General features: G+C 46.9%; 1 protein-coding gene across 2 annotated transcripts in view; it reads right to left on the reverse strand.

Moving 5' to 3' along the window:
- The window catches only part of brip1 (BRCA1 interacting helicase 1), a 221,638-nt gene that overhangs the window by 124,323 nt on the left and 70,823 nt on the right, over positions 1-26,492 (reverse strand). For both annotated transcript variants that reach the window (XM_055166946.1, XM_055166945.1), the window contains exons 15-19: positions 25,169-25,328; positions 24,035-24,156; positions 8,171-8,283; positions 8,008-8,090; positions 2,597-2,872 (exon numbers count right to left, since the gene is read on the reverse strand). In XM_055166946.1, the coding sequence (XP_055022921.1) occupies positions 2,597-2,872; positions 8,008-8,090; positions 8,171-8,283; positions 24,035-24,156; positions 25,169-25,328 (754 nt within the window). The remainder of the gene's footprint in view (positions 1-2,596; positions 2,873-8,007; positions 8,091-8,170; positions 8,284-24,034; positions 24,157-25,168; positions 25,329-26,492) is intronic.

Below are 26,492 nucleotides of genomic sequence, written 5' to 3' on the forward strand. Positions count from 1 at the left end.
AGAGGAGAGGAGAGGAGGGGAAGAGGGGAGGAGAGAGGAGAGGAAGAGGGAGAAGAGAGGAAGAGAAGAGAGGGAGGAGAGGAGGGAGAGAGGAGAGAGGGAAGAGGAGGAGAGGAGAGGAGAAGGAGAGGGAGGAGAGGGGGAGGAGAGAGGAGAGGAGAGGAGGAAGAGGAGGAGGAGAGGGGAGGGAGGAGAGAGGAGAGGAGAGGAGAGGGAGGAGAAAGAGGGAGGAGAGGAGGAGGAGAGAGAGAGGAGAGAGGAGAGGAGGAGGGGGAGGAGAGGAGAAGGAGAGGGAGGAGAGAGGGAGAGGAGAGGAGAGAGAGGGAGGAGAGGGGGAGAGGAGAGAGGAGGAGAGGAGAGGGAGAGAGGAGGAGAGGGAGGGGAGGAGGAGAGAAGAGGAAAGAAAGAGGGAAGGAGAGGTGAGAGGAGAGGAGAGAAAGAGGGAGAAGAGGGGAGGAGGAGGGGAGGAGGGAGGAGAGAGAGAGAAAGAGGGAGGAGAGGGGGAGGAGAGCTGAAGGGAGCACTGTAGTAAAATGAGAAAAGAGGAGGAGAGGAGAGGAGGGAGGAGAGAGGAGAGGGAAGAAGAGAGGAGAGGAGAGGAGAGAGGAGGGAGGGGGGGTAGAAAAGAGGGGGAAGAGAGGGAGTATTATAGGAATGAGAGAAAAGAGGGAGGGAGGGGGGAGAGGGAGGGAAAGGAGGAGCGAGAGGAAAGCGGGAGGCAAGGGGAGGGAGGAGAGAGGAGAGGAAAGGAGGAGAGAATAGAGGGACGAAGAGGGAGGAGAGGGGAGGGGGGGGGAGGAGAGAGGGAGGAGAGGGGGAGGGGAAGAAAGAGGAGAGGAAAGAGGGAAAGAGAGGGGGCGGGGAGGAAAGAGGAGAGGAAAGAGGGAGGGGAGAAAAGTTGAGAGAGGGGGAGAGCTGGAGCGTTACAGTAATGACAGAAAAGAGGTAGAGGGGGAGGAGAGAAAAGAGGGAAAAGAGGGGGAGGGTAATAAGAGAAAAGAGGCAGGGAGAGAGGGAGGAAGGGGAGGAGAGGAAAGACGGAGGGAGGAAGTGGTGAGGGAAAAGAGGGGGAGAGGAGGAGAGAAAAGTGGGAGAGGGAAAAAACCAAAAGAGTCTGTTGCTGTAATGAGAGAAAAGAGGGAGAGAGAGAAACAGAGCGAGTGAGATGGAGGGAGAGAGGGAGAGATAAACAACTACTACTGTAGGTTAATGACAGAAACAAGAGGGATGAAGAGAGAGAGAATAGAGAGAGAGAGAGAGAGAGAGAGAGAGAGAATAGAGCTAAATAGTTAAAGGGACTAACATAATAAAAAAGGGGGAAGGGAAGAAGAGGAGGAAGAACTAAAAGGAAATACAGTAATGAAAGAAAAAAAAAACACTGCACCTCCACAAAAACAGAGAGAGAGAGAGAGAGAGAGAGGGAGGGAAAGAGAGAGAGAGAAGGAAAGAAAGAGAGAGGGAGAGAGGAGAGAGGGAAAGAGAGAGAGAGAGAAAGAGAGAGAGAAGCAAGGGAAACAGAGAGAGACGGGAAAGAGAGAGAGAGAGAGAAGGGGAGAGGGAGAGAGAGAGAACAAGAGAGAGAGAGAGGGAAAGAGAGAAAGGAGAGAGAGGGAAAGAGAGAGAGGGGAGAGAGGAGAGAAAGACAAGGGAGAGGGAGAGAGGAAGAGAGAGAGAAAGGAGAGAGAGGGAAAGAGAGAGAGAAAGACAGGAAAAGAGAGAGACAGGGGGAGAGAGAGAGAAGGAAAGAAAGAGAGGGAGAGAGGAGAGAGGGAAAGAGAGAGAGGGGGAAAGAGAGAGAGGAGAAAAAGAGAGAAAAGAGAGGGAAAGAGAGAGAGAAAGAGAGAGAGAAAGAGAGGAAGAGAGAAAGAGAGAAAGAGAGAAGAGAGAGAGGGAAAGAGAGAGAGAGGGAAAGAGAGAGAGAGAGAAGAGAGAGAGAGAAGAGGGAAAGAGAGAAAGAGAGGGAAAGAGAGAGAGGGGAGAGAGAGGATGAGAGGGAGAGAGGAGGGGGGGCAGAGAAAGAGAGAGAGGAGAGAGAGAGACGAGAGAAAGAGAGAGGGGAAAAGAGGGAGAGGGAAAGAGGGAGAGAGGGAAAGAGAGAAAGAGGAAAAGAAAGGGAGAAGGAGAGAAAGAGGGAGAGAAAGGGGGAGAGAGAGGGAAAAAGAGAGAGAGAGACAAAAAGAGAGAGGGAAAGAGAGAAAGAGGGAAAGAAGGGAGAAGGCGAGAGAGGGAAGGAGAAAGAGAGGGAGAAAAAGAGGGGTGGAGATTGAGCCATGAAGACAAGCACGTGGCACCATCAGGCCAAGTTATGGGTCAGATCTGCGGAGAGGCGAGAACGCAGGTTTATTTCGGCAATAAAAATCATCTGTAATTGAATAAACGCGAGAGAGAAGAGTTTAATGCAACACTGTGGAATATTGTGTTATATATTAATAATATCATGTCAGCTGAACATTTTGATTTAGTCTGTTACTCGACGATTCCGATACTTCACATGTGTGTGGTATCGGAGCTTTTACCAATACCAGTATCGGAACTACAGCTATAACTTTTCTTTTCTATTTCACAATCCTTTCAAAATAAGAGTCCGCTGTCTCACCTGCTGTTACGTTGGCGTTATTGTGAAAGGGCGGGGGGCTCCTCTGGGTCTGGACGGGGCAGTCGGACAGGGGGGTTCTGGGCTGGTCTTTGGGTCCGATGGCGACGGAGGCGGGACGCTGAACGGCGCCGGTGTCCGGGGACTTCAGACCTGGACTGTGGGTCAGACCCGGGCCGGTCCTGGTCCTCTGCTCGTGGGAGAAAGCCACCAGAGACTGCATCGCGTTGGGGAAAGAGTCGTGATGGTGCACGAGCTGACGGACCCACTTGGACAAACCTGAGACACGAGAGAAGAACGAGGACGTCACTTTTGTTTATTTATACTGACAGAGACTTTAATCCATGTATCATTCGTTCATTCGTTTTTCAATACAGAAACAAAAATAAGAAAACAAAAAAACAACAGTTTTCTTCATTATTTGTCTCCAAAACCAAAATGAAAAAACAGATGATGATTGTTTTTTTTCAGTTTTTGTTTTAGTTTGTGTTTAAATGAAAAATGGAAAAAACAGACAATGACCGTTTCCCGTTTACGTGACTTTCGTGACTGCGATGCCTAATTTTTGCGCCGCATACGGACTGAACCAGGACTGATCCAGGTCCAGGACCAGAGTGGGACCAAAGCAGGACTGAAACCAAGACCAGACCAGGACCAGGCCAGGACCAGAGCAGGACCAGAGCAGGACCAGCAGGACCAGAGCAGGACCAGGGCGGACTCCAGAGCTTTGACTCCGAGCTTTGACTCCGAGCCTCCGCAGGGTCCGAGCCTCAGCTTCAAGCTCCAGCCCTGCCGTGGGTTCTGAACCTCCGGTCTGGTCTCAGTCCCGGTCTGGTCCCAGTCTCTGTTCTGATCTCAGTCTTGGTCTGGTCCCGGTCTGGTCTTGGTCTCAGTCTCGCTCTGATCCCAGTTTGGTCCCAGTCTGGTCCCAGTCTCAATCCCGCTCTGTTCCCGCTCTGGTCCCGGCCTGGTCCTGGTCTGGTCTTGGTCTCAGTCCTGCTCTGGTTCCAGTCTGGTCTAGATCTGTTAGACCAGGGGTGTCAAACATACGGCCCGGGGGCCGGATCCGGCCCTCTAAGACCTTTAATGTGGCCCTCAGATGATTTTCTACTAAAATATTTTAATTATATTTTCTATTAAAATCTTGTTAATTTTCTGTGGTGTTTATCACAGCAGCGTCTCCAGCGTCTCTGTACGTGGCCCCTCCCACCAGAGCAGCACAAATGAAGACTTGTCTCTTTCCAAACGCTCTTAAAGGACGATCGTTTTGACTGTTGACCGTGACACCCTCATCAGAAAAATGTCCAACATGAGAAAAGTGGAGCCGAGTGCAGGATTTTACAACAAAAATGGACTTATTCCTATTTGTATACAAGTTAAACTTTGTGTTGAAATTGCATTTTTCTTAAAGTTTCAGGTTGTTCATATTATTGTATTTTGTAAAAGAAAGAATTCATCATTTAAAAAAGATTTCTGTAATAGATTTGTGTTTAACTGCACAAATATTTGAATTTATTGCTATTTTTTTGGGTATACATACCTTTTTTTTTTTTTTTTTTCTGGTCCCTTTGGGATCAAAGTAGGTTGGATACGGCGCCTGGACCAAAATGTGTTTGACACTCCTGTGTTAGAACCTCCCGAGATTTCTCTTCACATTTGTAAGATTATAATAAGAAACCGGGACAGTGCATTTACACCCGGGACACTGATGCATGTAAACACACTCACAGAAGCAACGATGACAACTGTAACACTGGACTTAAAAATATAACAGCTCCTGAGATGAATAAAGTTAAAGTTGCTGAATATTGATGTTTCTGTTTCCCACCTCGTCTCACTGTCACTGTTGATAATTATTGTGAGAAATCATGAACGTGATCAGTGCCTTCACATAGATGATTATCATTAATTATTATGAATAATGTTTAACTAAAGGCAAACTGAGCACATGTGTTATTTCAGAGGAGTGTATTAAAGTGTATTAAAGTGTATTAAAGTGGGAGCCCTTCGTTTGACTCAGTGTCCATGAAGCAGCTCTCAGTTTCACAAAGGTTGGTGACTCCTGTTCAAGGGATTTTTGAGCTATAAAACCACCTGTAGTTTCGTAAAAGTAAGGTATGTTTAATGTCACACTGTGGAACATTCCAGGCAAAGCAATAACATCTCCACGGAGAAAAGCATTTTGACACACCGTACAGGTCAGATCTGTGGAGAGGCGACACCGCTCACAGTCAGAACGAATGTTTTTCTTGGTATTTTTTTGAGCTATAAAACCACCTGTAACTGAATAAATGTAAAGTACAGCTGTTTAAAGTCACACTGTGGAACATTCCAAGCAAAGCAATGAGCCTTTAACTTCTTGGGTTCAATACGGTAAAGTGTATTTTCCTTTGTTGACCTGTTTCAGCCGCAAATCGTCTTGAGAACGGGAGGAANTTAAAGTTTCAGGTTGTTCATATTATTGTATTTTGTAAAAGAAAGAATTCATCATTTAAAAAAGATTTCTGTAATAGATTTGTGTTTAACTGCACAAATATTTGAATTTATTGCTATTTTTTGGGTATATACATACCTTTTTTTTTTTTTTTTTTCTGGTCCCTTTGGGATCAAAGTAGGTTGGATACGGCGCCTGGACCAAAATGTGTTTGAACACTCCTGTGTTAGAACCTCCCGAGATTTCTCTTCACATTTGTAAGATTATAATAAGAAACCGGGACAGTGCATTTACACCCGGGACACTGATGCATGTAAACACACTCACAGAAGCAACGATGTCAACTGTAACACTGGACTTAAAAATATAACAGCTCCTGAGATGAATAAAGTTAAAGTTGCTGAATATTGATGTTTCTGTTTCCCACCTCGTCTCACTGTCACTGTTGATAATGATTGTGAGAAATCATGAACGTGATCAGTGCCTTCACATAGATGATTATCATTAATTATTATGAATAATGTTTAACTAAAGGCAAACTGAGCACATGTGTTATTTCAGAGGAGCCCTTCGTTTGACTCAGTGTCCATGAAGGTTGGTGACTCCTGTTCTAGGGATTTTTGAGCTATAAAACCACCTGTAGTTTCGTAAAAGTAAGGTAGATCTGTTTAATGTCACACTGTGGAACATTCCAGGCAAAGCAATAACATCTCCACGGAGAAAAGCATTTGACACACTCTACAGGTCAGATCTGTGGAGAGGCGACACCGCTCACAGTCAGAACGAATGTTTTTCTTGGTATTTTTGAGCTATAAAACCACCTGTAACTGAATAAATGTAAAGTACAGCTGTTTAAAGTCACACTGTGGAACATTCCAAGCAAAGCAATGAGCCTTTAACTTCTTGGGTTCAATACGGTAAAGTGTATTTTACTTTGTTGACCTGTTTCAGCCGCAAATCGTCTTGAGAACGGGAGGAAAAAAGAACCCAAAAAGTTAAAGTGAAGCGCTGTGTGTCGCTTTTTTTTTTTTTTGAGTAAATAAAGTTTGATTGATTGATTTATTTAAGTACATAAGACGATAAAATGAACATGTTTGGTTTAGGTGACGGACGCCTCAGCAGAAAAGTTACACAGTCAGTGTTGGGAAGGTGATTTTTAAAATGTAATCCCCTACAGATTACAGATTACATCCACCAAAATGTAGTTTGTAACAGAATCCATTAAATTACTTAAAGTGAGTAATGTAATCTGAATACTTTGGATTACACATCTTCACGTAAGATGTTTTGTCTGATAAAAGAAAATGAAAAGGCCGAGTCTTTAAAAATATTATTGATAGAAGAAGAGGAGACACGGTCCACGCAGCAGGATTTAGTCCTGTTAAGTCCTGGTTTAGACCTGGTTTAGACCTGGTTTAGTCCTGGTTTAGTCCTGGTTTAGTCCTGGTTTAGTCCTGGTTTAGTCCTGGTTTAGACCTGGTTTAGACCTGGTTTAGACCTGGTTTTAATCCTGCTTTAGTCCTTGTTTAGTCCCAGTTTTAGTCCTGGTTTAGTCCTAATTCAGTCCTGGTTTAGTCCTGGTTTTAGTCCTGCTTTAGTCCCTGTTTAGTCCTGGTTTTAGTCCTGGTTTTAGTCCTGGTTTAGTCCTGGTTTTAGTCCTGCTTTAGTCCCTGTTTAGTCCTGGTTTAGTCCTGGTTTAGTCCTGGTTTTAGTCCTGCTTTAGTCCCTGTTTAGTCCTGGTTTAGTCCTGGTTTAGTCCTGGTTTTAGTCCTGCTTTAGTCCCTGTTTAGTCCTGGTTTTAGTCCTGCTTTAGTCCTGCTTTAGTCCCTGTTTAGTCCTGGTTTTAGTCCTGGTTTTAGTCCTGGTTTTAGTCCTGCTTTAGTCCTGCTTTAGTCCTGTTTAGTCCTGTTTAGTCCTGGTTTAGTCCTGGTTTAGTCCTGGTTTTAGTCTGCTTTAGTCCCTGGTTTAGTCCCGGTTTAGTCCCGGTTTAGTCCCGTAGTCCCGGTTAGTCCCGGTTTAGTCCTGGTTTAGTCCCTGGTTTAGTCCTGGTTTTAGTTAGTCCTGTTTAGTCCTGGTTTTAGTCCTGGTTTAGTCCTGGTTTTAGTCCTGCTTTAGTCCCTGTTTTAGTCTTAGTCTGTTTTTAGTCATGGTTTAGTCCTGGTTTTAGTCCTGGTTTTAGTCCTGCTTTAGTCCCTGTTTAGTCCTGGTTTTAGTCCTGGTTTTAGTCCTGCTTTAGTCCCTGTTTAGTCCTGGTTTTAGTCCTGGTTTTAGTCCTGCTTTAGTCCCTGTTTAGTCCTGGTTTTAGTCCTGGTTTTAGTCCTGCTTTAGTCCCTGTTTAGTCCTGGTTTTAGTCCTGCTTTAGTCCCTGTTTAGTCCTGGTTTTAGTCCTGGTTTTAGTCCTGCTTTAGTCCCTGTTTGGTCCTGGTTTTAGTCCTGGGTTTAGTCCTGCTTTAGTCACTGTTTAGTCCTGGTTTAGTCCTGGTTTAGACCTGGTTTAGACCTGGTTTAGACCTGGTTTAGTGTCCGGCAATGAGTGGAATCACCGAGAAGAAGAAAAAAAAAAAAGGGATATAGCCTCAAATGTGAAAACAGTAAAATCCCTCTGTGTAATCCATTTATTTCAACAAAGTAACTGTAATCCAATTACCACTCACTGAAACAGTAACTGTAACTGAATACAGTTACTCATCATTTGTACTCTGATTACTTAACTCCGGTACATGTAATCTGTTACTCCACAACACTGGACACAACGCACCTTTAAGATTAAATTAATCTCAAACTGGGACCTTCAAACTCCCTGTAGTCCTCACAAGTCACTGTATTTAGTTTTCAATCACAAAAACGAGTGAAAATATGAAAAATTACTTTGATTTTTCATATTTCTAGTGGTCATGTTCAGGATAAGTGCGACTCTTAGTGGTAAAGTGGAGGAATAGTGCCCCCTGGTGTCGGACAGAAGAACAGCACAAACACAAACCTGTGATGTATTTGTTCGGGTTGTTCCTGTATCGATCGTCCACCAAAACCAGAGCTCCCCAGTCGTTTTTATGGCGGATGCACCTAGAAAATTAATTAAAAAGTGATTAATTTTGTGAGTTAGGTATAATAAATAATTTTAAAAGTAAATAAATGGCCCTCACCTGCCCAGAGCCTGGTTCAGAGCTCTGTAGGCCTGGATCTCGTACCAGCGATTCCCAGACAGGAGCCCTCGAGTTTTACAGTGCTGATCATTGTACTTCATCTTCAACTCCACCTGAAAACGACACAAAACACTCAGATTTAGTAAGAAGTTTCCGAAAAAGTAAGAGTTGTGCTGTTCGTTTTGCTTAATAAAAAGTAAATGCACACAGGTTTTGCGGCTCTTTCGGCTTTATCCGAGTCACAATTTGAGTTAACGCAATTCTCAGATTATTAGTATTTTTCTAGAGAAATTTTGTTGTATCTGAAGTTTAGAGCTTTACAAATGTTCTGAAATGCATCGTGTTTGTATTGCATCAGTTCAGAATTCAGTCTTCTGCGATAGAAACTTTGGTTGACGTCGATGACGAGACAAAACAACAGGTCTACGGTCAGTCCTGTGGCACTAAAAGCTTTCAGGGTTAATATTAAAGATTTACATGTGGATCTCTACGAAATACTTGGTCCTGTCGATACAAAATAAAACCGTAGTGATCCTGAAACTTCGCTCTTTACGCTTGAAGTCAGTATGTCTATGTTTTCAATGCGATGGTAAAATGGTCATGGTAAATGGTCACGTTTTTCTATAGCGCTTTTCCACCTTCAAGGCACTCAAATCACTTTACAACAAAGAATCACTCACCCATTCACACACCAGTGTACGCAGACACTGTGGGCAAGGTGGGTTAAGTGTCTTGCCCAAGGACACAACGACAGCATTCATCTGTGGGAGCTGGAATCGCACCAGCAACCTGTGGGTCAGTGGGCGAATGCTCTACCAACTGAGCTACTGCCGCCCCGATGGAAAAAGATCAAATCGAAAATCGCTCAATAGGAAGGCAAAATCTGTGTATCATTTAGGGATGGGCATGATTAGTCGATTAATCAATAATCGATCATTAAGAATTTCATCGATTACGTTCATTTTAATCGACAAACCGAATGTATGTTGCTGTGTGTATCGTGACCAAACAGGTGTGTACATGTGTCTCTGCATCAGAAGGAGCGAGACACAAACAGTGGGTCAGTCTGTAACGAACCGAAGCACAAATGTGGATTTAACGATGATTTGTACAAGAAATTCCACACTTTCCGTTGCGTTGGGACAAGTGTGAGTCCATGTGCACAGTGGATAAAGCAGCACATATGTTTCTGTGTCCAGAGGGAAAAAGTTTTTCCAGGTGAGAGTCGCTCAATGTGGATGACGAGGCCCCGCCCCCCTCCCCCCGTACGCTGTCCTGGTTTTGAACAACACAAATCTGGTCACACTGACCTGTATTCACCTGAGTCATGTCTTTTAATCCAACAGAAAGTTGAACCACATCAGCGACACAAGAGCTGGAGTTTTATCTTTGCTTAGTTTATGCAAATTAGTGATGTGGTTTTAAGTTTTGTTTCTGTGAGATTTGAACAAAACTGAATTAAACACATTATAATGTCAAACAGCTGATGTGGATCTAGAGTCGTTACGGTTTATTTGTCGTAAAGTTGAATTTATTTATGCAGATTAGTGCAGATAGTAATAATAATGATGATCATTTTAATATAAAAACATTAATGCTTAATCGATAATCGATCGTTAATTCTTCCGACGATCGGTTAAGAAAATTTCATCGAATGGCCCATCCCTAGTAAATGGTCACATTTTTCTATAGCGCTTTTCCACCTTCAAGACACTCAAAGCTTCACAACAAGGAACCACTCGCACATTCACACACCAGTGTAAACAGACACTGTGGGCAAGGTGGGTTAAGTGTTTTGCCCAAGGACACAACGACAGCATTCATCTGTGGGAGCTGGAATCACACCAGCAACCTGTGATGTTTATGTCGAGAACTGGAATCGAACCACCAACCTTCAGATCAGTGGGCGAATGCTCCACCAACTGAACTACTGCCGCCCCGATGGAAAAAGATCAAATCGAAAATCACTCAATATGGAGGCAAAATCTGTGTATCATTGGTTCATTTTTTTTTTCAATATAAAACCAAAAATAAAAATGAAAAAACAACAGTTTTCTTCATTTTCCGCCGTCTTCCGGTGATTAACGGCGCCATTAGAATGTTTGGTTTGTGCACCACTTTCTGCGAGCGCACTTTACGACAATAACACGTCTTTCGCCTGTTCGCGGCGCAGACGTCCTCACGTATTTCTCAAAACCCGTGTGTGACCTTTGACCTCTGGAGACACGAGCGAGCACGCGGCGCCCGTCTGCAAAACTCAAACACAAACGAGCAAAATGTCACAAACGAGAAAAACACGGAGAACAAGAAACGAGCCGCTGCCGTTTGAGAAATGTTGATGTGAGTGAAACAGAACTGACTCCAGGCTCACGCGACGACGATGATGTCAAAAACACACAGAACAGACGACAAGAAGAGAGGAGGAGAGGAGGAGAGGAGGAGGAGGAGGAGGAGAGAGGAGAGGGATAGAGAGTGGGATAATGAGAGAGAGGAAGGAGAGAGGAGAAGGGACAGGAGAGGAGGAGAGAGGAATGAGGAGAGAAAGGAAGGGAGGGAAGAGGGAGAGAGGAGAGGAGGAGGAGACAGGAAAGGAAGAGCGGGAGAGAGAAGAGGGGGGCGGGGAAGAGAGAGGAAGGGGGAAAGGAGAGGAGAGAAGGGGAAGAAAGAGGAAGATGAGGAGAGGGAGAGAGAGTGGAATAATGAGAGAGAAGGAGGGAGAGAGATGGAGACAGGAGAGGAGAAGGGAGAGAGAGGGATAAAGAAAGAGAGGGAGAAGGAAGAGAGGAAGGAGAGAGGAAAAGGGGAAGAGGAGGAGAGGGGAATAACGAGAGAGAGGGAGGGAGGGAGGGAGCGAAGAGAGAGAGAGGAGAGGAGGAGGAGACAGGAAAGGAAGAGAGGGAAGGGACAGGAGAGGAGGATAGGAAGAGAGGAGGAGGAGGAGGAGAGAGGACAGAGGAGAGGAGGGAGCGAGAGGAGAGGAGGGAGCGAGGAGGAGAGGAGGGAGGAGAGGAGGGAGCGAGGGAGCGAGAGAGGAGAGGAGGGAGCGAGGAGGAGGAGAGGAGAGAGGAGGGAGCGAGGGAGCGAGAGAGGAGAGGAGGAGGAGAGGAGCGAGGAGAGAGGAGCGAGGAGAGGAGAGGAGGAGAGAGGAGAGAGAGGAGAGGAGGGAGCGAGGAGGGAGCAGGAGGAGGAGAGAGGAGGAGGGAGCGAGAGGAGGAGAGGAGGGAGCGAGAGAGAGGAGAGGAGGGAGCGAGGGAGGGAGAGGAGAGGGAGGAGGAGGGAGGAGAGGAGGGAGCGAGGAGGGAGCGAGGAGGAGGAGGGAGCGAGGGAGGAGAGAGGAGAGGAGAGGAGGGAGCGAGAGGGAGGAGAGGAGGGAGCGAGAGGAGGAGAGGAGGAGGAGGGAGGAGAGGAGGGAGCGAGAGAGAGAGGAGGGAGCGAGGGAGGAGGAGGAGGGGGAGGAGGAGAGGAGAGGGAGCGAGAGAGGAGGAGAGGAGAGGAGCGAGGGAGGAGGAGGGAGAGGAGGAGAGGAGGGAGCGAGAGGAGAGAGAGGGAGGAGAGAGAGGAGAGGAGGGAGCGAGAGAGAGGAGGGAGGAGAGGAGGAGAGGAGGGAGCGAGGGAGGAGAGGAGAGGAGGAGGGAGGAGAGGAGGAGGGAGCGAGAGAGGGAGGAGAGCGAGAGGAGGGAGCGAGAGAGGAGAGGAGGGAGCGAGAGGGAGGAGAGAGAGGAGGGAGCGAGAGAGAGGAGAGAGAGGAGAGGAGGAGGGAGGAGAGGGAGGAGGAGGAGGGAGGAGAGGAGAGGAGAGGAGGGAGCGAGAGGAGAGGAGAGAAGGGAGGAGAGGAGGGAGAGGAGGAGGGAGTGAGGGAGGGAGGGAGGAGTGAGGGAGCGAGGGAGGAGAGAGGAGTGAGGGAGTGAGGGAGGAGAGGAGAGGAGAGGAGAGGAGTGAGGGAGTGAGGAGGAGGGAGGAGAGGGAGGAGAGGGAGGAGAGGAGTGAGGGAGGAGAGGGAGGGAGGAGGGAGGAGAGGGAGTGAGAGGAGGGAGGGAGGAGAGGCGTCCTGGCAGCGTCTCCACCTGTCTGCTTCTGCTGCGCTGGTTTTTAGCGCTAACCTTTTGAGAATTGACAAGTGAAAAGTTCAGCAGGCGCCTGTCGCTCGGTCCTGTCGCTCGCTCCTGTCGCTCGCTCCTGTCGGCTAAGTGCTGTTGACAGGTGCCGCGTGTTTGCGCCCGGAGCCGCGGCAGGTACGGCGCTTGCTGATGACATCACGGACCCATCACTGTCTCCAGAACGAGGAGGCGAAAAGACAAACATGTCAGGAGCGATCAGGGACGCGCCGTGAACTCAACTAAGTCCAACACAAACATTTTATTTGGTTTGAGAATTTTCATTAAAGTATTTTTAGTTTTAGTCAGTTTTAGCCAATAATTATTTCTGCGTTCTCCAGGTGGAGGTCGGTTTTCCCTGAGGTTCTGTCCTGGTTTAGTCCTGCTCTAGTCCTGGTTAGTTTCAATAGTTTTAGTGTCAATTAGTGTTCTATTTTCGATACTTTTGACAAATCCTAGTCCTGGTCGAGTCCTGGTATAGTTCCGATCTAGTCCTGGTTTAGTCCTGGTTGAGGCCTGGTCAAGTCCTGGTTTAGTTCTGGTGTGGTTCTGGTCAGTTTCAATAATTTTAGTATCTGATATTCGATAGTTTTCACAATCCTAGTCCTGGTTGGGTCCTGGTCTAGTCCTGGTTTAGTTGCAGTTTGGTCCTGGTCGAGTCCTGGTCCAGTTCCAGTCTAATCTTGGTTTAGTTCTGATCTAGACCTGGTCTACACCTGGTCAAGACTTGTTCAAGTCCTTGTTAGTTTCAATAGGTTTAAGTATCAATTAGTATCTAATTTTCAATACTTCTGACAACCCTAGTCCTGGTCTAGTCTTGTTCAAGTCCTGGTGGAGTCCTGGTCAGTTTCAATAGTTTTAGTATCGATTAGTGTCTGATTTTTCGATACTTCTGACAACCCTAGTCCTGGTCGAGCCTTGGTCAAGTCCTGGTCGAGTCCTAGTGGAGTCCTGGTCGAGTCTTGGTCGTGTCCTAGTGGAGTCCTTGGTCGAGTCTTGGTCGAGTCCTGGTCGAGTCTTGGTCGAGTCTTGGTCGAGCCTTGGTCGAGCCTTGGTCGAGTCCTGGTCGTGTCCTGGTCGTGTCCTAGTGGAGTCCTGGTCGAGTCTTGGTCGAGTCCTGGTCGAATCCTGGCCGAGTCTTGGTCGATCCTGGTCGAGTCCTGGTCGAGTCCTAGTGGAGTCCTGGTCGAGTCTCGGTCGATCCTTGGTGGAGTCTGGTGGAGTTCTGGTGGAGTCCTGTCGAGTCTGGTCGAGCCTTGGTCGTCCTGTCGAGTCCTTGGTCGAGTCTGGTCGAGTGGTCGTCCTGGTCGAGTCCTGGTCGTGTCCTTGGTCGAGTCTTGGTCGTCCTGGTCGAGTGTCGAGTCTTGGTCGAGTCCTGGTCGAGTCCTTGGTCGATCCTGGTCGAGTCCTGGTCGAGTCTTGGTCGAGTCCTGGTCGAGTCCTAGTGGAGTCCTGGTCGAGTCTCGGTCGAGTCCTTGGTGGAGTCCTGGTGGAGTTCTGGTGGAGTCCTGGTCGAGTCTTGGTCGAGCCTTGGTCGAATCCTGGTCGAGTCCTGGTCGAGTCTTGGTCGAGTCCTGGTCGAGTCCTGGTCGAGTCCTGGTCGAGTCCTGGTTAGTTTCAATAGTTTTAGTATAGATTCGTGCCTGATTTTTTTAATACTTTTGACAAATCCTAGTCCTGTTTGAGTCCTGGTCTAGTCCTGGTCTAGTCCTGGTTTAGTTCCGGTTTAGTCCTGGTCTAGTCCTGGTCAGTTTCAGTAGTTTTAGTCTGGATTCGTGTCTTTTCGATCTTTTCCCGCTCTGCTGTGTTTTATCTCCTGCTGGTCACCGTCGTGTTTTGGGGCCTGTCACTTCCACACATCTCCACTCCAGAAGCTGTTTAACTGACCCCACCCGGCTGTCAGCTCCGCGCCGCGTGACAAACCAAGCGCTCACCAATCTCAGTGACAGCCACAGTATGTCCCCTCCCGCTCCGGGCGTCCCCGCGCATTAAACCCGGCCGCTCCGAAAGGCTAACGCGGGGTATATCTTTTTAAAAGGACGTCTCCCAAACACCAGATCTTTTGACATTTTAGATAATTCCTTCGCGCCGCCGGTTCTCGCGCGTTCTCGGAGACGTTCTCGGAGACTCCGCTACCAGCTACGAGTGGCTTTTTCACATCTGTGGGCTGTCAGGTCGGATCGGGCGGGTGACGCGGGAGGAGGAGACGGCTGAGAGGTGCAGACGGGTGATGTAGATGAGAGTGGCGTGAGGGGCTCTGGGGCACTGGCCTCCGCGCCCCGAACCCGGAGTCAGGAGTGGATTTTTGAACTGCCGTCGTTGGCTCGCGTTTTGGCGAAGAGGAGCAACATCTGTCGGCTTTCAGATCCCATCAGCGTAATTATAATAGCGAAGGTCTGAAGCGTTTGGAAGTGGAAGAAAAGATTTTTAAAGAGCATGTTTTACGCGGGTTTCTGATCTATAATGTAGTTTCCTGGAAATGTAGACAGACTAATAATAAAGAGTTACTCAAACAGGTTGGATTTTTATCATTTTTTCTGTGGAGTGAGTCATAACTTGGGTGAATAGTCGATTGCCAATGAGGTAAAGATGAAAATCTTGGAAAAAAGTGAGAAAACGACATATTTCTTTGCATTAAATTGAGCCAAAATCGTGTATTCAAATCATTTTTCTAAATTTTCTATCAAAAAATGAAGGGTACGTACACTGTTTTCGGAAGAGCGGAACCTCCAGTTATTGGTCCTTATAGTCCAAGTTAATAAAAATAAATAAAAATAAAGTATGGCAGATCATGTCAGGTTCAATCGATTTTTTTGAGTTTTTTGAGACTTTTGCTCGGTGACTGTGGAGTTGTTTCGTTTCATTCACACATCTGGGTCCGGTCAAGTGGTAACGGAGGGAAACAGAAGCAGATTTTCGAATTTCAAATGTCTCTTATTCAGAAACTAGAGGAACTATTGAAATAAGTAAAGTATCAGAATGTAGGAAAGAGTTACACTCCAACAGGGTCAAGTTAAACCTGTGAGATTCTTTCAAGTTGTTGACAAAAAATTTTTAAAACTCATGTAGGTAACGGAGGGAATGAAATATGCAGCACATCCATCCATCCATTTTCGTCCGCTTACCCGGGGCCGGGTCGCGGGGGCAGCAGCCTAAGCAGGGACTCCCAGACTTCCTTCACCCCAGACACGTCCTCCAGCTCCTCCGGGGGGACCCCGAGGTGTTCCCAGTCCAGCCCAGAGACATAGTCCCTCCAGTGTGTCCTGGGTCTTCCCCGGGGCCTCCTCCCGGTGGGACATGCCCAGAACACCTCCCGAGGGAGGCGCCCAGGAGGCATCCAGAACAGATGCCCGAGCCTCAACTGGCTCCTCTCGACGTGGAGGAGCAGCGGCTCTACTCCGAGCTCCTCCCATGTGACTGAGCTCCTCACCCTATTTCTAAGGGAGACGCCCAGCCACCCTGTGGACGAAACTCATTTCGAGCGCTTGTATCCGCGATCTCATCCTTTCGGTCACTACCCAGAGCTCATGACCAGAGGTGAGAGTAGGAACGAAGACTGACCGGTAAATCGAGAGCTTCACCACAACGGTCCGATACAGCGACCGCATCACTGCAGACGCTGCACCTGTCCACCTGTCAATCTCACGTTCCGTCCTCCCCTCACTCCTGAACAAGACCCCGAGATACTTGAACTCCTCCACTTGAGGCAGGGACTCTCCACCCGCCCGGAGACGACAGGACGCCTTTTTCCGGTCGAGAACCATGACCTCGGACTTAGAAGAGCTGATCTTCATCCCAGACGCTTCACACTCGGGTCAAATCGCCCCAGTGCACATTGCACGTCCTGGTTCGATGGAGCCAACAGGACAACATCATCTGCAAACAGCAGAGATGATCCTGTGGTCCCCAAACCGGACCCTCCGGCCCCTGACTGCACCTAGAAATTCTGTCCATAAACACAATGAACAGAACCGGTGACAGGGGCGGCCCTGGCGGAGTCCAACATGCACCGAGAACAGGTCTGACTTACTGCCGGCAATGAACACAGCTCCTGCTCCAGTCATACAGGGACCGGACCCCATACTCCCAGAGCGCCCCCCACAGGACACCACGAGGGACACGGACGAAGCACTTTTTGGGCAATAAATCCAAACAGTGATAACTCTTGGTTCTCACTTACATATCCTTAACAAACTGGTTTGAATATTTGCTTCATATAGTTTTCTACCATATGGTACAAGATTAGGTTGAAAAACCTCTTACTTTTTGACTCATGAGATTTTTTATTAAGAAAGGTTCATGGTAACGGAGGGAAAATTGTTCAAACAAGTAGAAGGTGCAGGATTTTACATCATTTGTCATTTTTCTTCTGTAAAATGAAAGGCAAAATATGTCAGTTCAAATTTTATCATTTTAAATTTTTTTTTAAAAATCATGTCCCTTCATCAACAGTTCACAGATGGAATAACACAAGATATGATGAAATACATCAGTTTATTTACATGATTTGCAGGTCTTTGAAATTTGGGAAATAATTTTTGTTCCATGTTTCATACATGGTCTGTTTAAAACGGATGGAACTTTAGAACCAAAAATGGTACAGAAAAAAGGTCAACAGTTTCATAAACTAGAGTACATATGTATCTGTTCAATACATTTTTATATCAGATGAAATAACTTGAATTTTTGGCCTTTCGCCTGGTGTTTACTTCTGCTTGACCGGACCCATGTTTAACACACAAACTCTGCAGATTTAAGCTTAGTTTTTCTCTCAAACTGAAAACACTTCCACCTTGTGATGTCATGTGGTGATACAAAAAGTGCTCCTTTGTGTTTTTAAACTCCGCACACCTTCACTAGAATCATTTGGATCATTTCAGCTCTGGAATCACCGATCTGTACTGAACTAAAGGCAAAAGGAGCTGTTCACTTGAAAAAAAAAAAAGCACTTCATGACATCTCATCCTCTCCCTCTCTCCTCCCTTCTTCCTCTCCTCTATCTCTTGTCCCTCTGCTGTCTTTCCTCCCTCCTCTCTGTCTCCCTCCCTCGCCTTCAACTCTCCTCTCCTTTGCTCCATAGTCTCATCCAACTCTTTCATCCACTCTCCTCTCTCTCTCCCTCTCACTCCTCTCTCTCCTCTCTCCTCCGTTCTGTCCATCCCGTCCTCGTGGTCGTGAGTCTCTGGGGGACACATGTCTCGTGTTGACAGCTGCAGGACACGGACACTAAAGACACTCACACCGCGACACTTTACAACATTAGTGCATCTCTGCGTCTCTGTCCGGAGTTTCTCTCACTTTAAATATTGATCAGATCGACCATTACAACGAAAAAAAAAAAAACTGTGGTCAGGGTTTGAACGTTGTGTGTGTGTGTGTGTGTGTGTGTGTGTGTGTGTGTGTGTGTGTGTGTGTGTGTGTGTGTGTGTGTGTGTGTGTGTGTGTGTGTCTGCTGTGCTGCTCAGAGGAAGTCGATGTGCTTCAAAAACTCAAAGTTGGAGAATAGAGAGAATGAAGTGGACATATTACGTTTTCTTCTGGCTTTAATTTCTTCTTAAACTTTCTTTTGGTCATTTTAAGATTAACATTTCACTTTTATAAATCTAAATTATCTCTGCATTTGCTAAACACTCCTCCTTTCCAATCAGGTCATCATCAATCATTAGTGTTGGAGCTCCCCCTGCTGTCAGCCACGGGAATCAACAATGAGAAAACAGGCCACGGAGCTGAGCGTTTGTTATGACACAGTTTAAGCACTTACAGTTAAATGTACGATTCAGTACAAGGCTCCGCCCACAAGTCTACAAATGTGTGTGAATAAAACAAAACACTCAATACACTCATCTGTTAAAATACATTTTAAAGACCTTTTTAAGACCATAAGATAAGACCGAGGCCAGACCGGGACTGGGAACGAGACCAGGCCGGGACTGAGACCGAGACCAGGCCGGGACTGAGACCGAGACCAGGCCGGGACTGAGACCGAGACCAGGCCGGGACTGCGACCGGGACCAGGCCGGGACCCGGCGGGACCAGCCGGGACTGCGACCGGGACTGGACCGGGACTGCGACCGAGACCAGGCCGGGACCAGGCCGGGAATAGGCCAGGACTGCGACCGAGACCAGGCCGGGCCAGGCCGGGACCAGGCCGGGACTGCGACCGAGACCAGGCCGAGACCAGGCGGGACCAGGCCGGGACCAGGCCGGGACCAGGCCGGGACCAGGCCGGGACCAGGCCGGGACCAGGCCGGGACTGCGACCGGGACAGGCCGGGACTGCGACCGGGACTGCGGGACCGAGACCAGGACCCGGGACAGGCCGGGACTGCGACCGAGACCAGGCCGGGGCCAGGCCGGACCAGGCGGGACTGCGACCGAGACCAGGCCGAGACCAGGCCGGGACCAGGCCGGGACCAGGCCGGGACTGAGACCGAGCTCGAAGCTGAAGCTCGGACCCCGCGTAGGCTCAGAGTCAAAGCTCGGAGTCCACTCTGGTCCCACTCTGGTCCCGAACCTGGTTCAGTCCTGGTTCAGTCCGTATGCAGTCCAAAAGTCCGACATCGCAGTCACGGAAGTCACGTAAACGGGAAATGGTCATTATCCGTTTTTTCCATTTTTCATTTAAACACAAAATCGAAAACTGAAAAAACAAATCATGATCTGTTTTTTTTAATTTTGGTTTTGGAGACAAATAATGAAGAAAACTGTTGTTGTTTTTCGTTTTCTTATTTTTGGTTTAATATCGAAAAACGAATGAACGAATGACACATGGATTTATGTTAATTGTCAGATTTTTTGTTGCTGTTCTTCTTTTCTTTAAATTGACGCCAACTAAAAAAATAAAAATGACCACAGTGGGTCTGTTTTTGATGAGGTAACAACACGATAACACGTCTTAAACCTCACGAGGGGCAGTTTTGTGTAATATAAGCTCTTTTAAAAACCCCGAAAACGCAGAATACGGGACATTTAACAAGACTCGCGCGGCGTCTTACAGCTCGGAAAAAAAAAAAAAAAGAAACGGCGGCATGTTTTGGAGACGATGAAAATTCCAACTCGGAGTGAAACGGCCGAAACCTGGTGCCCGTGTAAAACCTGTATTCTCTTTTATAAACCGTCTCTCGTCTTGGGCACATTCCCCGACGGTTATAACTCAGAGGTTTTGCGGCGTCTGAGCGCGGGAGCATCGCGTTTTACTGCGCCGGAGTGGTACTGTCACCCTGATCAAAGCGAGACCCCCGGATCCCGAGCGTTTTTCCCAATCGCGTGTTTTACTGCGTCCAGCTACCTCTTTCATGAAACAATAATCTGCTTTAACGAGCCATAAAAACACACTTAAGGGCTGATAAGGAGTCTCCGTAAAGAGCTGAGGCCGGGCTTTTCAGCGTCACGCGGCCGCACGGAGGGGTTTAATTCAAAGAGAAAACAGAGATATATAAAACGGACGAGGGTTTTGGAAAGAATGTTCGGGCGCGGAGGGGAGAGGCGGGCACGCAAAGGCCGCGCAGACGCTGATTTATAACGGGGAGGGAGAGAGGAGGGTTTTCTCACGAGCTTCTGTGGAACGGCTGTAAAGAAAGAAGAAGAAGAAGAAGAAGAAGAAGGAGAAGAAGAGTTTGGGGATGTTTGGGAAACGAGACTTTGGATTAAAAGGTGGACGATGTTTTCTGATGATACGCGAGGGTTTAAAGGAAACTGGACCTGATTTTTACTGACTTAAAAATAAAAAAATAAAAAAAGAGGGAGAGTTTATTTGAAACAGAGTGGACGGAGAAAGAGAGAGAGAGAAAAGAGAAAAGAAAGAGCGATAAAGAGAAAGACAGGATGAGAGAGAGAGAAAGAGAAAGCAAGAAACAGAAAGACAGAGAGAGACAGAGAAGAGACAGAGAGAGACAGAGAAAGAGACAGAGAAAGAGACAGAGAGAAAGAAACAGAGAAAGTGAGAAACAAAGAGAAAGAGAGAGAGACAGAGAGAGTAAAAGAGAGAGAGCTACAGAGAGAAACGGGAAAATAGAGAAAAAAGAGAGCAAGAGAGAGAGAGAGAAACAGACAACAAGACAGAGACAAAGAGAGACAGAAAGAAAGAGAGAAAGCAAAAGAAAGAGACAGAGAGAGAAAAGAGAGAAAAGAGAGAGAGAAGGAGAGACTAAGAGACAAAGAGAGAGAGGCAGCAAAAGACAAAGAGAGAGAAAAGGGAGAAATAGAGAGAGAAGGACACAGAGAGTGAAAAAATGAGAGACAGAGAGAGAGAGAGACAGAGAGAGAAACAGAGAAAGAGACAGAGACATACAGAGAGAGAAACAGAAACAGAGCGATATATAGAGAGAAAAGAGAGAGACAGAGAGAAAGCAAGAGACAGACACAGAGAAAGAAAAGAGAGAGAAAAGAGAGGGACAGAGAGAGAGAGAAAGAGAAACAGCGACAACAAGACAGAGGCAGACAGAGAGAGAAAGAGAAAGTAAGAAACAAAGAGAAAGAGAGAGACAAGGAGAGACAGAGAGAGAGACAGAGAGAGAAAAGAGAAAATTGAGAAAAAAAGAGAGAGATACAGAGAGGAAAGAGAGAAAATAGAGAAAAAGAGAGAGAGAGAGAAACAGAGACAACAAGACAGAGACAGACAGAAAGAAAGAAAGAGAGAAAGCAAAAGAGAGAGACTGAGAGAAAAGAGAGAGACAAGGAGAGACAGAGAGACAAAGAGAGAGAGACAGCAAAAGACAGAGAGAGATACAGAGAGAGAAAATAGAGACAAAAAGAGAGAATGAAACAGAGAGAAAAGAGACAGAGAGAGAAAGCAAGACACAGGGAGAGATACAGAGAGAGAGAAACAGAAACAGAGCGATATATAGAGAGAAAAGAGAGAGAGACAGAGAGAAAGCAAGAGACAGACACAGAGAAAGAAAAGAGAGAGACAAAGAGAGGGACAGGAGAGAGAGAGAAAGAGAAACAGCGACAACAAGACAGAGGCAGACAGAGAGAGAAAGAGAAAGCAAGAAACAAAGAGAAAGAGAGAGACAAGGAGACAGAGAGAGAAAGAGAGAGAGACAGAGAGAAAAGAGAGAAAAAACTGAGAAAAAAAGAGAGAGATACAGAGAGAAAATAGAGAAAAAGAGAGAGAGAGAGAAACAGAGACAACAAGACAGAGACAGACAGACAGAAAGGAAGAGAGAAAGCAAAAGAGAGAGACTGAGAGAAAAGAGAGAGAGAGAGAGACAGCAGAGAGAGATACAGAGAGAGAAAATAGAGACAAAAAGAGAGAATGAAACAGAGAGAAAAGAGACAGAGAGAGAAAGCAAGACACAGGGAGAGATACAGAGAGAGAGAAAGAGAAATGGAGAGAGACAGAGAGAAAAGCAAGAAGAGAGAGAGACATGGAGACAGAGAGAAAAGAGAGAAAGACAGAGAGACAAACAGAGAGAGAGAGGAAAGGGTCTAAAAGTAAAGGTCATTCTGTGTGTTAAGGACAGGCTCCACACTGCAGCGTCGCTTTGGGAATTCAGCTCACGGTTCAACAAAAAGGTACAGGTGGATTCAGGAGAGAGAAAGAGAGAGACAAGGAGAGAGATAAAGAGGAGAGGGGGATGGGTGTTTGAAAAAGTCCGACAAATTGAGAAATATTTTTGTGATCTACTTGAAAACTCTGGTGTATTGGAAAAGCAAGTGAGCAAGATTTACCAAAAATTGTTAACAGACGTGTCTGATAATACAAATCATATAAAACAACAATGGGAAATGGAAATGAATGTGACTTCGGATGACGATACCTGGGAGGGTGTTTGTTCTGGTTGTCATAAAGGGCTGGGAAGTCAGATTTGGAAGGAGTTTGACTGGAAGGTCAAATTAAGATTTTTTTAGAACCCCGCTCAAAACTTTTATTTCAAAATGTAGTGTTAGTGATAAATGTTGGAGGAGGTGTGGACTTGTGGGCGACCAGACTCACATATTTTGGGACTGCCCCAATATAAAAGGTTTTTGGATTAATGTTAAAGATGTTCTACAAAATATATCGGCTGTGGACCTGTTGATGGACCCAAAGGTATTTCTGCTTGACATGTTCCCTGACGGTCTCTCTCATGATCAGAGTTTTCTGCTGCATTTTCTTCTGTTGACTGCAAGAAAAATGATCACGATCTACTGGCTGAAACCTGAAATACCGACCGTTGAACAGTGGAGATCAAAAATCAGACAAGTTTATACAATGGAACTGTTAAAGGTTGTATGGAGGATTTTTTTTTTGTTTTTTTTGTTTCAAGTTGTCAATAATAGCATTATAGAGGTGCAGTAGCCTTGTAATTATGATGACCAAAAAAAAAAGAATAAAAATTCATCAACTCTGGACGTGGTGGGGCTAAACATTTGCCAATAGATAACGACACTGCCTCGTTATCTGTGAGCTGACAGGCTGTCAATCAATCTCCCTACGTTTCTAGCGTAACTGACTTGCCTGCGCTGTCGGTACGTGGTTTACGTACGACTGTCACGCAGTCCACAGACGCAAGCCGCACAGACGCTGTTTACTCCACCAACGCAACAGTTCTTAGCGGCTTTTTTTGACCTATATCTTCCTCGCAGTTCGCACAAAGTTTGTTGCAATGGCGACAAGTATCCAGGAGCAGTTAGCCGCAAAAGAAAGTCCGTTTTTGAGGTCGCTGAAAGAAGAAGACAAGGGGGAAAAGCAGCGAAGACAAACTAAGGTGATTCTTGAAGATTCATTCCAGCGATGGCGCGACTGAAGCAGACGCAGGGTCTAAAGACTGACGCACTGGTCCACAAATTACTCCTGGACAGGAAACTTCTGCTTATTATGAAAACGTACTTTATTTCCAAGAGCTAGTCAAACGTTTTTCAGGACACGAAAGCGATATCCTATGTCTGAAAACGTAATTTTCAAGGCAAAGAAAGAGTCCGCTTGCTGCTGCGTGTTGTAGCTAGTTCATTCGCACTGAATCTCCGCGCACTCTTCTCTGCTCCCCTTTCCTGCTCCTCTCCCCGCTGCCCGTTCCGCTCTTCCCCCTGCTCCTCACTTCTCCGGGCACGGAATCTCCGCGCACCGCTCCCCTCTCCTCTCCTCTCTCCTCTCTCCCCTCTCCTCTCTTCCTCTCTCCCTGCTCCGCTCTTCTCCCTGCTCCTCACTTCTCGTCCGCGAACGAAATGTCCGCACACCCGCTCCCCCCACTCCTCACTTCTCCGTCTTGCCTAACCAACACTGTAGTTAGTTGTTTACAAGTCATGTGCAGCTCACCGGCTGTAAACAAACCTGTTTCTGGCGTAAGGAGGAGGCGGGAGGAGGCGTTTCTACGTAGGAGCTGTAGGGGAGGGGAGGTGGTTTCACGCATGCGCAACATTTGAAAAAGGACAAACAGTCGCTGGATTTCTCGTTCCTTGGAAAATCCTCTATACAACCTTTAACGGCTCAACTACAGCTCAAGGTGGCAGCTTTTGAAAAGAAATGGAGCCCAATTACTGACTTTTCGAAATAAGACATGTATGCCCTAATATGCCTTATTCTTTATGTTTTGGTTTTAAATTTTTTTTATTTGTTTTTGCAAATTTTAGTTTTGTTTTTCTCTCTTTCTTCTTCTGGAGGGGGAAGTGGGGAGAGAGAAGGGGCAAAAAAGTGAATATATAAACTGTGAGAAGGCCCGGTCTCAGGACAGTGTTGATGTGATTTGATTTGTGGCAATAAAAGTTCAAAAAAAAAGAAAAAGTCCGACAAAAACAAAAGACAGTGTTTGTTTCTGAATCGTCAGTAAAAGTGAGTGGAGCGTGGTCACCTGCAGGTCCTTGATGTTGGGGAAGGGGATCCCGATGGTGACCACGGCTCGAGCGTTATCGTCCGTGAAGTCCAGACCCTCGCTCACTTTTCCTCTGCACACGGCGATCAGCAACGCTCCGTCTGCACCCGAAACAAAACAACTCAAGATTTAAAATAACACACAACTTTTAGAGACGCAGACGCGCACGGGGAACGTCTTCCATCTCAAGAGCTGCTCACACAATATTTTACTCAAACTTTTGTCAAACGCGCGAGAAAAAAATCTGGGACAGGGATTTTTAAAGCGACGATCTGCAAATTTATTATGAACTACGACTATGTGTGTCTCACCTCTGTGGCCTGTGCATTTGACCCGTTTCTCACCTCTGTGGCCCATATATTTGACCCAGTTTCATTTGTCACCACTGTGGTCTGTGTATTTGACCCAGTTTATTTCACATTTGTGGTCTGGGCATTTGACCCAGTTTTACCTCTGTGGCCTATGTTTTTGACCCGTTTTTTCCACCTCTGGTCCATGTATCTGACTCAGTTTTACCTCTGTGTCATGTGTATTTGACCCCATTTCTAACCTCTTTGGCCCGTGTATTTGACCCAGTTTCTCTCACCTCTCTGGTCTGTGTATTTGATCCGGTTTCTCAACTATGATCTGCATTCAACCCATTTCTCTCACCTCTGTGGCCTTTTTTGACCCATTTCTCACCTCTGTGGCCCGTGCATTTGACCCAGTTTCTCACTTCTGTGGCCTGTGCGTTTGACCCGTTTCTCACCTCTGTGGCCCGTGTATTTGACCCGTTTCTCACCTTTCTGGTCCGTATATTTGACCCATTTCTCACCTCTGTGGCCCGTGCATTTGACCCATTTCTCACCTCTCTGGCCCGTGCATTTGACCCATTTTCTCACCTCCCTGGTCCGTGTATTTGACCCAGATTTACCTCTGTAGCCTGTATATTTGACCCGTTTCTCACTTCTGCGGCCCGTGCATTTGACCCGTTTCTCACCTCTGTGGTCGACATATTTGGCCTCATTACTCACTTCTGTAGTCTATGTATTTGACCCAGTTCCTCACCTCTGTGGTCCGTGCATTTGACCCGTTTCTCACCTCCGCGGCCCGTGCGTTTGACCCGTTCCTCACCTCTGTGGTCCGTGTATTTGATGGCGTCGTAGTAACACTGCAGCAGCTCGTCGAAGTCTCCTTTGGCTCCTCCTCGTGGTTCTGCGATCACCATTTTGAAAGATTCCAGTTTCTCCCACAGACCCGTGTTCACCCAGCGATCCCGAAGCTTCTCCAGCATCTGAACACACCCGAAACAAACCAAAACGTTCAGAAATATAAGAAACATTTTGGTCATTTTGAAGTGAAAGTTGAAATAAGGACTAAGTGTGAGTGACGTTGGGAAAGAAGTCGCCTGATTGGTCAGTTATGAATGTTCAGATCTTTATTTATGGACAAACAAGTGAGATACGGAAGCCGAGAGGGGTCACAACAAACGCAAACGCCGCAACAAATACAAATGCGACAACTCGACAAAAAGCCACAACACACCAAAAAAAAGCCACAACAAACCAAAAAAAGCCACAACGGAAATCACCGCGGGACTCTATTTTAATGCAAACGCCGCAAAAAAATACAAAGCCCCAACACAAACGCAAAAGCCACAACACATTAAAAAGCATTACAACACATTAAAAAGCCGCAACACATTAAAAAGCCACAATGGAAGTGACAGCGGGACTCTATTTTCCGACGGACCGATCAAGCGGCAAGTGAAGAAGAAGAACTACAACGTGAAAAGTAAAGGAACGGAGAAGTTGGAAACGTAAGTAAAAGTAATTTATTGTAATTTGCTTCACGTTGTAGTTTCTTCACTTGCCGCTTGATTGGTCCGTCGGAAAATAGAGTCACGTTGTGGCTTTAATGTGTTGTGGCTTTTTAATGTGTTGTGGCTTTTAGATGTGTTGTGGCTTTTGCGTTTGTGTTGTGGCGTTTGTATTTGTTGCGGCGTTTGCATTAAAATAGAGTCCCACGGTCGGGACCAGACCAAGACCAGACCAGGACCAGACTGGGACTCAGACCGAGACCAGAGCGGGACCAGACTGGGACTCAGACCGAGACCAGAGCGGGACCAGACTGGGACTCAGACCGAGACCAGAGCGGGACCAGACCAGGACCAGACTGGGACCCAGACCGAGACCAGTGCGGGACCAGACCAGACCAGACCAGGACCAGGACCAGACTGGGACTCAGACCGAGACCAGAGACCAGACCAGGACCAGACTGGGACTCAGACCGAGACCAGAGCGGGACCAGACCAGGACCAGACTGGGACTCAGACCGAGACCAGAGCGGGACCAGACCAGGACCAGACTGGGACTCAGACCGAGACCAGACCAAGACCAGACCAGGACCAGACTGGGACTCAGACCGAGACCAGACCAGACCAGGACCAGACTGACCA

This window comes from Boleophthalmus pectinirostris, unplaced genomic scaffold, assembly GCF_026225935.1.
Source record: "Boleophthalmus pectinirostris isolate CB_2022bp ecotype Guang Dong unplaced genomic scaffold, ASM2622593v1 HiC_scaffold_9, whole genome shotgun sequence".
Classification (NCBI taxonomy): domain Eukaryota; kingdom Metazoa; phylum Chordata; class Actinopteri; order Gobiiformes; family Gobiidae; genus Boleophthalmus; species Boleophthalmus pectinirostris.